This window comes from Anastrepha obliqua, chromosome 3 (assembly GCF_027943255.1).
Source record: "Anastrepha obliqua isolate idAnaObli1 chromosome 3, idAnaObli1_1.0, whole genome shotgun sequence".
Lineage (NCBI taxonomy): Eukaryota > Metazoa > Arthropoda > Insecta > Diptera > Tephritidae > Anastrepha > Anastrepha obliqua.
Window position 1 is genome coordinate 99,623,206 of NC_072894.1, and position 12,270 is coordinate 99,635,475.

The following is a 12,270-nucleotide window of genomic DNA, read 5'->3' on the forward strand; positions in this document are numbered from 1 at the left end:
AATATTTAGTTACTTTATGATTTCTTTATCTTTTTTCGTGTTTTTTATACATTTTATTGTTAATAATTTATTTTGTTTTTCTTTTGCTGATATTTTCTTAAAAGTCTACACCTAAGTGCGTGTCTATTAACTAGTAGCTAATTTTCGTAGAGGGCAAATAGGTACGAAGTTAGTAAATACAGGCTGTAACAGATTTGTTTAGGTTTTCTTAAGTTTTCAGGAAATGTAGCAAGAAGTTTCAATGGTAGTGTAGGTGGAGGCAACATTTCTATCATACTATGCAACATTTGATTGATAGCCGCCTTTCGCGCTTCCCTGTTTTCACAAATTAAATAAAGGCTTTGTAAATGCGAATTTTTGTAAACCATAAATGTACATAAATAACTCGCCTAATTCTTAGCAGTGAACTAAAAATTCTGGCAAATTCAGAAATGCCTATATCATCTAAATACATACTCGTCTATGCCAGCTAAATGGTTGCAGTCCGTGCACGACATAAATATGAAATGAGTGGGCATAACCGTACTGTTCAGTTCCCTATGACCTAGTAGCCAAAGTTACTTCCGCAATTTTACTTCGGATGGTCAAACCTTGTTCTCTATCATTCTTGTATGTTCGGGGCAATTCTGAATAAGTAGATACGATATTCAGAACATATTTGCTCAAGATTAGCGCGTATCTAAGGAGGTAGCTGAGGCAGTACTAGTTCAACTCCAATAACTCTAGTAGCCTGAGTTCATAAAGTTGATACCCTTACATTTGGTGAATGTCGTTAAAAGCCTGCCTGTATGATGTGAGGTACTGTAGTTGTTGTGCATACGGTCAGATTGTTGTTATACTTGTAACCGTTTAAATATTCCCTATAAATGATTGGAGAACGCTACTGAAGTGGCAGTCCTGGGCCGGATATAAAGCCAGGGAGTTTCGGTAATGTTGAGCTCACTTTCGAGCTGTTGAGCATGTCGCAAGATTTCTTTAGTCGGTTGCGGCAAAGAATTGTGATTGAGTATATTTCTCATATAAAAAAAAAGTATTATGTTGTTACCATAGTTGTTGGGGTGTAGAGCAGATCGCCTCCGCGTGGTGCACCCTGGATAGCGCCAAATGATCTGCGGCCTGAACGGCCTTTCCGACAACCGAACGGTGACGACCCCTGCTTTCGTCTTTGGACCTTCTCTAGTTTCTATACGATTTGGAATTTTCTTGAACCTGTGCTGGTGGTTGCGGCATTCTGCCACCTGAGTATGTTAGGGTGAAACTTAACAGAAATGGCTGGTGGGCTAATGCCGTAACCGCCCCCGTCCCGTTAAAACCCTGGCAGGCCTCGGAGTACGTTCCAAACCCGTCGTCATTTGGTTGGCGGTGTAGGTGCGGTTGAGAGGACTCCCGTCTTTGCGTCCGGTCTGGCTCTGAACGCATGACTCATGAGGGCATGCGTCAACCCTCGCATGGCCTCCCTGCTGCGGCATAGACAACCATGGGACCTCTAAGGGACGACTACACTTCTACGGGCTTTGGATAGCGGCTTCGAGTGGGGACCCAATTAATATAAACATGAACACCAACGCAACAAACACAACAAAACAAACAACAAAACAAACGACAAAAACCTTGGATGGCAGCGGGAACTCGGAACCGAGCCCCAAAACCATCTCTCGTAGGACAGGAGGGGCGAAATCGCCTCCCCGTAAATTCTCCCGGGGTCTTACCCTGAGGGCTGAAGTTCCCAGTGGCAGCAAAATGTCGGAAGCGACTAGCAGAGCAGAACACGAGGGGGACCCTGAGGGGAAGTCGGAACCGACTTCCAGCAAGAATGTGGGGGTCACAAGCGGGAACCCGCTTATGGTAGGTAGGAGGCCGCAGGCGGAACCGACTGCGTCTCCTAATCTAGCAGTACTGGACGGGGTGGCCAGTACCAGCAAGGGGTCCTCCATCAGTTTTCCGGGGGCTTCGGGGTTGCCTCTTCGGGGACCCCCTGTTAAGCCTACACGGCAGAAAGGGCAAAGCAAGCGGTCCTTCTCCGACCTCCGTCTCGCGACCAAAATCCTGGAGCGCTACGGCGACCAAAATGCTTCTCAGCTATCTGAGAAACATTCCCAGACGCTTGAGTGGGCCAGGAAGGTTCTACGGAGGGCGGAAGAGGACAGAGGAAAGGGTGTGAGTGCGCCACAAGGGGATTCGGGGGTAAAAAGACAACGGTCCCAGGAGGAGGATGTCTCCCTCGAAAAGCGACCCAGGACTGAGGGCGGCATACCCAAATCATTTAGCGAAGTCGCTAAACAGGCAGGCCGCATCACTCTTGGAGTCATGGATAGCGCTAGAGAGGACGGCGCCATCTCAAGGGAGGAATGGAAGAGAGTAGCGTCCGCCATCTCCGCTGTCTTTATGAGGGTAGTAAGGGAAAACCCTGGACCCCCCCCGTGCTGTGAGAGTGCCGGATGGCACTACGGCATGTTCAAAAGAATTCTTTGCGCTGACGAACGGTCGGCTAATATGTACAGGGCGGCAGTGGCCTTGGTGGGAGAGGTATGGAAGGGAGCTAAGCTGAAAGCGGTGGATAAAAAGGATCTACCTATGCGTCCGCGAGCACGTGTCTGGCTTCCTTCCGAACCCTCCACCACCGAGGGAATGGAGGAAATCCTCCGCTACTGCAACCCGAAACTCCCCACGCACAACTGGAAGGTGGTTATGGTGGAGAAGACCGAGAGATCATATCGGCAAGCGCTGATTCTGCTGAATGCAGAATCTCTCGGCCCTCTCGCCGAAACAAAAGGGGTTATAAGCTATGGTTTCGAAAAGGTAGTCCTTAAGGTCTACCAAAGCGATGCCAGAGCGGATGCCACTGCTCATCCGGAAGTGCGGGAGGAAGAAGGGCCCACAGTTGAGGAAGCTCCTGTGGACATGGAGATAGACTCCGTCACGTCGGAGGTTGACAGTGCTGGTGACGCTCCCTCACGACCAGGGTCCGTTATTAGCATAGGGTCATTCTTCGACAGGGCGGAGGAGGAGAGGCTTCTGGCCTCGGAAAGTGAGGACACCGACCTTGGGACGCTGGAGAGGATTATCGAAGATGATTATTCTTCAGATAAATCTTCAGCATTCTAAGGCGGCGTCCGCCAATCTACTGCTCCATCTTGAACAAGGTGGAGTCGACATAGTTCTGATCCAGGAACCGTGGCTGAGCAGCAGCGGCATTTCTGGACTCAGGACGAAAAGATATAAACTGATGGCGCATAGCGGGTTAGGTAAACCAAGATCTTGTATGCTCATCAGGAAGGAACTTAATGCATTTATTTTGCCTAATTTTAGCAATGAAGACATTGTGACTGTGAGCCTAGAGGGCCCTGCGGGGAAGCTATGGCTGATGTCGGCCTATATGGCGCATGAGGACGAGGTGGAGCCACCTCCGATGATGCTGAGGGAAGCCGTGGCAGAAGCGAGGCGCAGGAAAACCGGCGTTATTGTAGGGACGGATGCAAACTCCCACCATACCTGTTGGGGAAGTTCCAACATAAATGCAAGAGGTGAGTCACTTTTTGATTTTATTTTAAACGAAGACTTGTTTATTTGCAACAGGGGTAAGGACCCCACTTTCATTACCGCAACCAGAGAGGAGGTGCTGGATCTTACTCTGGCCTCCTCCTCACTGTTAAACCGAATTTCCGATTGGAGGGTGCTTAACACCCACTCCTTCTCGGATCACAGGTATATTCAATTCTCTCTCACTGAAACTCGTCCAAAAAGACCCTCCTACAGGAATCTGAGGAGAACGGACTGGGATACTTACGGCAGGAATCTGCTAAACCTTCTACCCGAAGCACCCAGGGAAAACTTAGATCTCTCGGAGGGAGCGATCGATGATCTGGTGAAGATCTTCACCTCAGCTTGTAACAAGGCTCTTGAAAGCTCATGTCCACTTAGAACGCTCCCTAAGAAGGAAAAACCACCTTGGTGGACAGCAGAGCTCTCGGAGCTTAGGGCCTCGTGCAGGCGCCTCTTTAATAGGGCTAAAAGAATTAAGTCTCCCTCAGGATGGGAACTGTATAAAGTAGGACTTGGAATCTACAAGTCCGAAATTAGAAGGGCCAAGAGGGACTCTTGGAGGAACTTCTGTGGAAGCGTGGAGGGTTGTCATGAGTCTTCAAGATTCAGACGAATACTCACGAGGAACTCGGCTCCCTTGGGATACCTGAGGGATGAATCGGGACGATGGGCGATGAGCGGCGAGGAATCACTAAAAATGCTTCTCGACGCTCATTTTCCGACGAATCCGGTATCCAGCAGCACCAGCTTAGGAAGTACACCAATCTGTCTTCAGAACCGGGGCTGGCTGCTGGATGAGCACCGCTTGGCCTGGGCCATTGGATCCTTCGGGCCCTTCAAGTCACCTGGTCCTGATGGCATCATACCTGCCCAACTACAGAAATCTGTAGGGGTATCATGCCGCTGGCTGAGCCCTATCTATGCGAGCTGCATAGCCAGGGGCTATATACCGGGATCTTGGAGGGCTGTGAGGGTTGTGTTCATACCCAAGGCTGGCAAGAGCTCACATGTCTCCCCTAAGGACTTTAGGCCAATCAGTCTCTCATCTTTCTTGCTGAAAACCCTTGAGAGGTTGATTGACCTACACATAAGAAGCGGAATTCCTCGGGGGCGTTTGTCGCACACCCAACATGCTTACTGTAAGGGCAGATCAGTGGAATCTGCTCTGCACACAATTGTTAAAGATATTGAGGAATCTCTATATCAGAAAGAACTCGCAGTTGGCGCCTTCCTCGACATCGAGGGGGCCTTTAATAACGTCCTCCCGGAGGCAATCACGAAAGCTCTGGGTAGGCTGGGGGTCGGAGCCGACCTTTCCAGATTTATCTACAGAATGCTCAGCGACAGAACGGTCGTGGCAGAGTGGGGCGGCGTCTCTCTCCACCGGCAGGTGAGCAGAGGCACGCCGCAAGGCGGGGTTCTCTCACCATTCCTCTGGATCATTGTTATCAATGACTTGCTGGAGGAGCTGGTGAGGAGGGGCTGCAGGGTGATTGCCTACGCGGATGATGTGGCATTAATTGTTAGAGGAAAGTTTATAGATACCCTGTATGATTTAATGCAGGGATATCTGAACGTAGTTGTTCGATGGGCAGCAGATTGCGGCTTATCAGTGAATCCTCTTAAGACGGAGCTCGTCCTTTTCACGAGGAAATACAAAATACCCAGAGCTCAGCTCCCCTCGATGGGGGGCGCTCCGCTGGTGCTTTCTGACAAGGTGAAGTACCTAGGTCTAATCCTTGACAGTAAGCTGACGTGGAAGCCCAACATTGAGGAGAGAGTAAGGAAGGCAACAATCGCCTTGTATGGGTGCAAAGGCGCAATTGGCAAAAGGTGGGGCCTCTCGCCCAGAGTTGTATTCTGGCTCTATAATACCATAATAAAGCCAATTCTGTTATATGGAGTCACTGTCTGGTGGAACTCACTAGAGAGAACGACATCAGTCAAAAAGCTAGAGAGAGTCCAGAGGTCTGCACTCATTGGAATCAGTGGGGCGCTTCGAACTACTCCTACTCTGGCGCTTAACGTAATGTTAAACGTGGTACCTATAGACATCGCAGGCAGAACTGCCGCTGCTCGTACCGCAATCAGACTGAGGGGCTTGGGCTATAAGCTCAACCTCACATATGGGCACTCAAGCATCCTCAGAAACTTTGAGTTCATCCCCTCGTCGACGGACCAGTGTGTGCCTTCGCTAAGTCCAAGTGGAAGTTTCTCCACCCATATTCCACCAAGGGAGGAGTGGACCGGGGGCAACACCTGGGGACAGGGCCTCGTTAACCTGTTCACGGATGGCTCGAAGTTGGACGGTAGGGTTGGAGGAGGAGTATTCTGCAAAGAGCTCCCCATCAAACTCAAATTCAGGCTACCGGATCACTGCAGTGTGTTCCAAGCAGAGGTGGCCGCAATTAAAGAAGCAGCTGACTGGCTACTTACTTGCGTAACAACTGTTGAGAGGGTAAATATTTACTCCGATAGCCAAGCGGCCATCAGGGCCCTAGGCTCTATTATGGTGCATTCGAAGCTGGTCAGGGAATGCCTGGTCTCACTCTCGATTGCATCAGAATTCTTCGACATAAAGATAATTTGGGTACCTGGTCACAGTGACATTGCAGGAAACTGCGAAGCCGACGAGCTGGCCAGACAGGGGACCTGTGAGGCAATGTGCCCGCGAAAGGAGAGGATCGGGATCCCCTTGACAACCTGCGCTCTACTCCTGGAAGGCTGGGCTATGCACCAACTCAGCGAACGCTGGGCAAGTACACGAACGTGTAGGGTCGCGAAGTCCTTCTGGCCACGTTTGGATAGGAGGCGTTCGAGGGATATCCTGGGAATGACAAAATGTCATCTCTCAAATTTCGTGGGCATCATCACGGGGCACTGTCCGCGAGGTACACATGCCGTGAGACTCGGAATCACTTCGAGTCCTTTTTGCGACAGCTGCATGGAGGATGAGGTGGAATCATCTCAGCATATGCTCCTTAGCTGCCCTGCCTTCGCGGGACTAAGATTCAAGTATCTTGGTTCTCATTTCTTTTCTGCGCCTGCTGATATAGCAGGTGTTGATAACAAAAATCTGATGAACTACATCAGCAGCATAATGAGGTTAATACAACCGCGGACTAGTCACCGTTCGTAGTCCACAATCACTCACCACTCCCCCATCCCTTCCCTTCCTCCCCCTTCTCTGTCCTTAAATGGTATCACAAAGGACGAACCAAACTATTTCGTCCAAGTGGGCCCTTCTCTGGGCAACCATTATAACCTAACCTAACCTACCATAGTTGTTGCTAGACATAAAATCGGCGCAAAGCAAGAGTCAGGTATGAAGCTGTCGTAATAACGGAGAGACGAGTACCGCTGGTTCGAACTGCCCTAATAACATACAGACAAGATATGTTAGACAAGTACAGTTTGATGTTAAATTAAAATAAAAATAAAAGTGGAATACCCTGTCAGTTTGTGGAATTTTATACAGCCATTTAAATAATAGTACAAAAAATAAAAATAAAGTTGTTGCTAGATGTCGCATGTTGTTAGAAAAAAATTAATTTTGTTTATTTTTCTGAATTAATTACTTTGAAAATCTTAAGGCTGAGCGCATTTTTACATCAATATATTCTTTTAAATTTTTTTTTTATTTAAAATAAAATTAAAAAAAATTAAATTTAAAATAAAATTAAAAAAAAGTTTTTTTAACCTTTCACATCGAATTTTTTAAATTAATTTTTTGTTTAATAAAAACAAAAAAAATATATTTTTTTATTTACTGTGAAAGACTTAAGGATTCGGTGAGAAAATTCTTTTTTGAACCATTCACAATGAATTTACCTAGATTTCTTTCATTCTAAAAACGAAATAAGTTAAGTAAAAAATAAACGAAATATATTTAAAAAAATATAAATGATTTTTTTTTCTAATTTTTAAATAAAAAAAATAAATAATTAATATAAAAAAATAAAAATAAAAAAATATTTTTTTTTTTAATTTTATGTGAAAATTTGAGATTCTGGCAGTTTATTATTTTAAATAAATTATCTTTACAAAAAATGTATACATTTTTTCATATCAAAAATTTTCTTTTAAACATTCATATATCATATTAATTTACTGTAAGAATCTTAAGTATTCCCGAGGAGAGAATATTTTAAAAAATCACATTGAATTTTATAATTTTTTTTAATTTAAAAACGAAATAAATTAAGATTTGTTTAATTTACTGTGATAATTTGAGTTCTGGCAGTTTATTAATTTAAATAAATTAGCTTTATGAACAATTTTAAATTGTTCATATATTTTTTCATTTCATAAATTTTCACTCCAAAATTTGTTTTCAAACATTCATATTGTATTTTAATTTGATGTGAAAATTTTAAGTAATCCCTGTTGAAGGATTTTTTAAATCAAAACCATCTTAAAAAATCTTTTTTTTTAATTTTTTCAACATTTTATAGAGAATTTTATTAATTTATTTGTTTTTTTTTTACCCAAAATCGAAATAAATTAGTTTGTTTTTTAATTTACCGTGAAAATCTTAAATATTACCGTTGCGAGCATTTTTAAATCCAAATAATCTTGTAACAAATATGTAAACATTTTTCTACCTTTCATATTAATAATAAATTTAGTTTACTTTTTTTTCATTTACTCCGGGGAATACGGTGAGGACATTTTTAAATCAAAATCATCTAAAAAAATATTTTTTTTTAATTTTTCAACCTTTCATATCGAATTTTATTAATTTATTTGCACTTTATATCTAACGTCGAAATATTTTTTTTTTTAATTTACTTTGAAAATCCAAGATTCTGTCTGATGCAGCAGTTTATTATAAATAAAAACTATATTTGAAAAAATGGCTAAATTTTTTTTAATATTAATTTTGTGTTAATTCACTGTGGAAACCTTTAGTTTTCCCGATGAGTGCAAAATAATTCAAAAAACGTTAACATTTTTTCTCATCCATTCATATCGAATTATAAAATCACTAAAACTTTATAAGGAAGTTGAGGTAAGAGTAGCTATCTTTTCAGACAGTCAAGCAGCTATCAAGGCCTTAGACTCCAACTCCATTTCATCCAAATTAGTTTTACAGTGTAGAGAGTGCCTAGAATTACTTGGTCATTGGCTTGCAATTACTCTGATATGGGTTCCCGGTCATAGGAACATACGAGGTAATGAGATAGCGGATTAACAACATATCAACTTTTATTTTTAACATTAAAAACTAAATAAATTAAGTCTTTTTTTATTTCCTGTGGAAATCGGGAGCTCTACCCAATGCAACAGTTTATTATTTTAAATAAAAATTATCTTCACAAAAACCCATAAACTTTTGTTTGAACTTTCATAATGAATATAGAAAAATTAAAAAAAAAAACCGTTACCTTTCTTATATTTTGCCTCCACCACACTGAGTACCATTTCTATCTCGATAAATTGGCAGACATTCAATAGCTATCTACTATATAGCTGCTACATATGTATGTATGTGTGCTATGTATATGTATTAGTTGTAATATGTATGTATGCATATGTAAACATTTTTGTCATTAGGTATTTAATACGATCGGTTTAAGTACTTAGAAAACGCCATTTTACACTATTTTAGTACAGTACACACACACATCTATTTATTTCTTGTTTCGTCTATTATTAAATAAATACTGTTCTCATATATTTGTATATGTATTTACAAGAAAAACGAAACAATTAGAATTTATAGTAAAATGGAACAATTTTCAGCTAATCTTAGCCCTCCTTCCTTTACGCTTACTAATTATTTACTTCTATGAGTAATCGTATGTATGCATGTAATGTAACTCTTCAAATCATTGTGAGCTCTGCTCGTTCGCGCCCATGCGCCACCAAAAAATACTTATAATTCCAATTTTTTATTACTCATACATTTGTTTCGATCCGATACGAGCTTGGCTCTCTGACTAGACCTCGTTTCTCCAATATTGCACTGTCGGCGCTTATACGCTTCAGTTTTGCCACTACTAATGAGTTGCGCATGCGCGGCTTGACTGCCTCACTTTCCGTGTTCAGTAGCTCGTATTTGGTCTTCTTCTTGCTGGATGCATCGTGATCACTTTCACTTTCATCAGCGAATTGTATATCGTCTAAGCTGAGTAGGCCCCCACTCAACTCTGGCGTAGTCTTCTTCTCCACCACAGTCTCTTTCTCCACATATGAACCAGTCATGGACTCAGCCATAGAGTCGGTTATGGAATTGACTAATGCTATGGGTATTTCAGGTGAACTGCGCGGTGTTGCATCCACCGAATCTATAAGCTCCGACGCTGTTGGTGACGTGCGTACAGATTTGGTGCCGCTTAAGTGTTGTAAAGGTATGATAACATCGCGTCCACTTCGTAGTGAAGAAGCCGATCTCGACTGCTGTTTTGCTTGACGGCGTTGCTTGCGCGAGAAATATGGTGTTGGTTGCTTACTGCCAGCAGTTGTGGATATGGTTTGCTGCAGCAGACTATTTTTCAGATTCATTTCGGTTGTGGGAGAGGACGCCTTCGATTGCACGTGGCTGGCTAAAGGTGAGAGTTCATCGGATGATGGTGTCGTATTGCTGGTGGTATTGGCGCTCGACTCGGTGTTGCTGCGCGCGCTCAGATAATGACCGTAACGCGGCATTTTAATTTCCTCGTAGAGTGGCTCAGTCTCGTCGGGTTCGTCCGTAGGTTCGGGCGTTTTATCTTCCTCGTCGCACAGATCGGATATCACCTCAAGCGGTGGCACCCAGATCAGCTGTGCGGGATCCATACCCAAATAGGAACCCGGTGCGGCGCCAGCATTTATCACATTGTAATCGTAGTAGTCGAGCTCCAGTTCTTCCTGGTTGCCAAGCGAGAATTCGGAGCCGGGACGTGCCAGCAACTTTTTGCGATTCTGTTTCTCTTTGCTCTCCTTGGGATTGGTGGTGCGTATGGTGGCTGTGCTCACTACGCTGGCGGCGGGCGAGTAGCAGCCCTGTAAGAGGAATATGAAAATTGAAATAATTGAGCGAAAGGTTGTAAGTTACCGACGTGAGGCAATTATGCGACCTTCAATATTATAAACTCACATTTGTCAACGATGCGCTCGCACAACGTGACACGTAGTTGCGCAATGATGAACGCAACGATTCGCGATCGCTAAGTGTTGTTTCATCTAAGTGCTGTGATAAATGTGGCATCAGCGTGCCCGAGGGACCGTAACGGTTGAAGCGGCCTGAGTGTGTGATGGGCGGACTGGCGCAAATGGAGCTCATGCCCGAGGATATGATCGACTCGGTGTCTTTGCTGCTGTCTTTGCGTGTCAGCGTGCCACTACAAATGCCACTCGTCTCACCCGCGACAGTGGTTGAGCCCAGAGCTTCATCTAGCGAGGGCGAACGACTCAGTCCACTCACGGACTCAGGCGATTGAGAGATTTCGTTGCGCAAAGTGACAACGGAGGCATTGCTGCCGCGCTCCTCATCACTGAAAAAGATGTTCGCACAGTTAGATAAGAATTTAAAAGATTTGTCTTATTATTTCATTTTTTCTTTTCTTTTTTGCGCACACCAATCACTCTATATACTTACCACTTCACCATGCGTGTCGTCGTTTGTGCATCTTCTTCCTCGGGGTCATTGAATTCCGTTTCGTGTGCCAAATTCTCCGCATCGACACTCTCCCGCAGTATGGAATGGCGTAACTGATGTTTCGGACGCATTTTCACCAAATAGATGACCTCCGATAGCAGCGTTGTAGTTGAAATGGCGCGTGATGGAGGGTCATGCAAGGAGCTCATTGATGCGCGCGGTGTGTGCAGGCGGGAGCCCTCATCTCGGCGGCGCGCCACTGCCAAATGGTATTTGCGATAGCGTACAACATATTGCGCGCCTAAAAGTGTGTTTTGAAAAGGGAGAAGAAAGATGTGAATAACGATAAAAATACGGAATAAGAATTCAATGTTTTTTGTGGAGGTCGAACAGCACAAATGTGCAAGAGAGACTGCGACACGAACACGCCAGGGAAGAGAGAGAACAACCTACAATATCTGAAGTGGAATTTACTAACTGCCATTTAAGTCTTGAGGTATTAACTTGGAATACTGTAAAATATGCTCAAGCTCGTTGAAAATGATGTGAAAAGCCACTAATAGCTGCCTAAACCATTAGAGCGTTACCCAAATCCATAAAAACCAAATCAAGTTGTACAATAAGCCAGAAATTTCTTCATAGCCAGCTAATACGCTCAACGCAACAGCAGCACAAATTAAGTCAGCTTGACAAAGGAGCGCGAAACCATTCTGAATTTATTGGCTATCAGCTCGGTAAAATTGTAAGCTAAGAAGTATTAAAGCAAATCCTAAGATACCGAAAATAAGTTAGCTATAAAATTCGTGTAACCCAGTTAAAGTGCACGCTGCTGCACTGTGGGCAGTTTTCTTTGGTCTAGAACTCAAAAATGTTCGATGGGAAAGTATCACGATGGACATGTTTCTGTGGCCTTATTGTAAATATTAGTTGAGGAAAATATGTATATGAGATCCGGAAAAGACCAAAGGTTTTATGCCACTATGGAAAGGCGACACATTCTAGTGCTTATTGTTCCATAATTTATATGAATGCACGGCAATACCACCAAGGTGGTGTAGCCTGATCCTGTCCAGTGCAGGACAACATTTTTTGGAGTTATTTTCAAATCGGTTCAGCTCACGTAAATCATAATATTTTCCGAAATA

The 12,270-nt window shown here is 43.7% G+C and overlaps 1 protein-coding gene across 1 annotated transcript in view; it reads right to left on the minus strand.

The window, feature by feature from the left end:
• Positions 1 to 9,086: 9,086 nt before the first annotated feature.
• Positions 9,087 to 12,270, minus strand: part of LOC129242135 (uncharacterized) — a 159,712-nt gene continuing 156,528 nt past the window's right edge. The window contains exons 9-11 of the mRNA XM_054878694.1: positions 11,126 to 11,426; positions 10,625 to 11,021; positions 9,087 to 10,530 (exon numbers count right to left, since the gene is read on the minus strand). Of these exons, the coding sequence (XP_054734669.1) occupies positions 9,445 to 10,530; positions 10,625 to 11,021; positions 11,126 to 11,426 (1,784 nt within the window). The 3' untranslated portion in view covers positions 9,087 to 9,444. The remainder of the gene's footprint in view (positions 10,531 to 10,624; positions 11,022 to 11,125; positions 11,427 to 12,270) is intronic.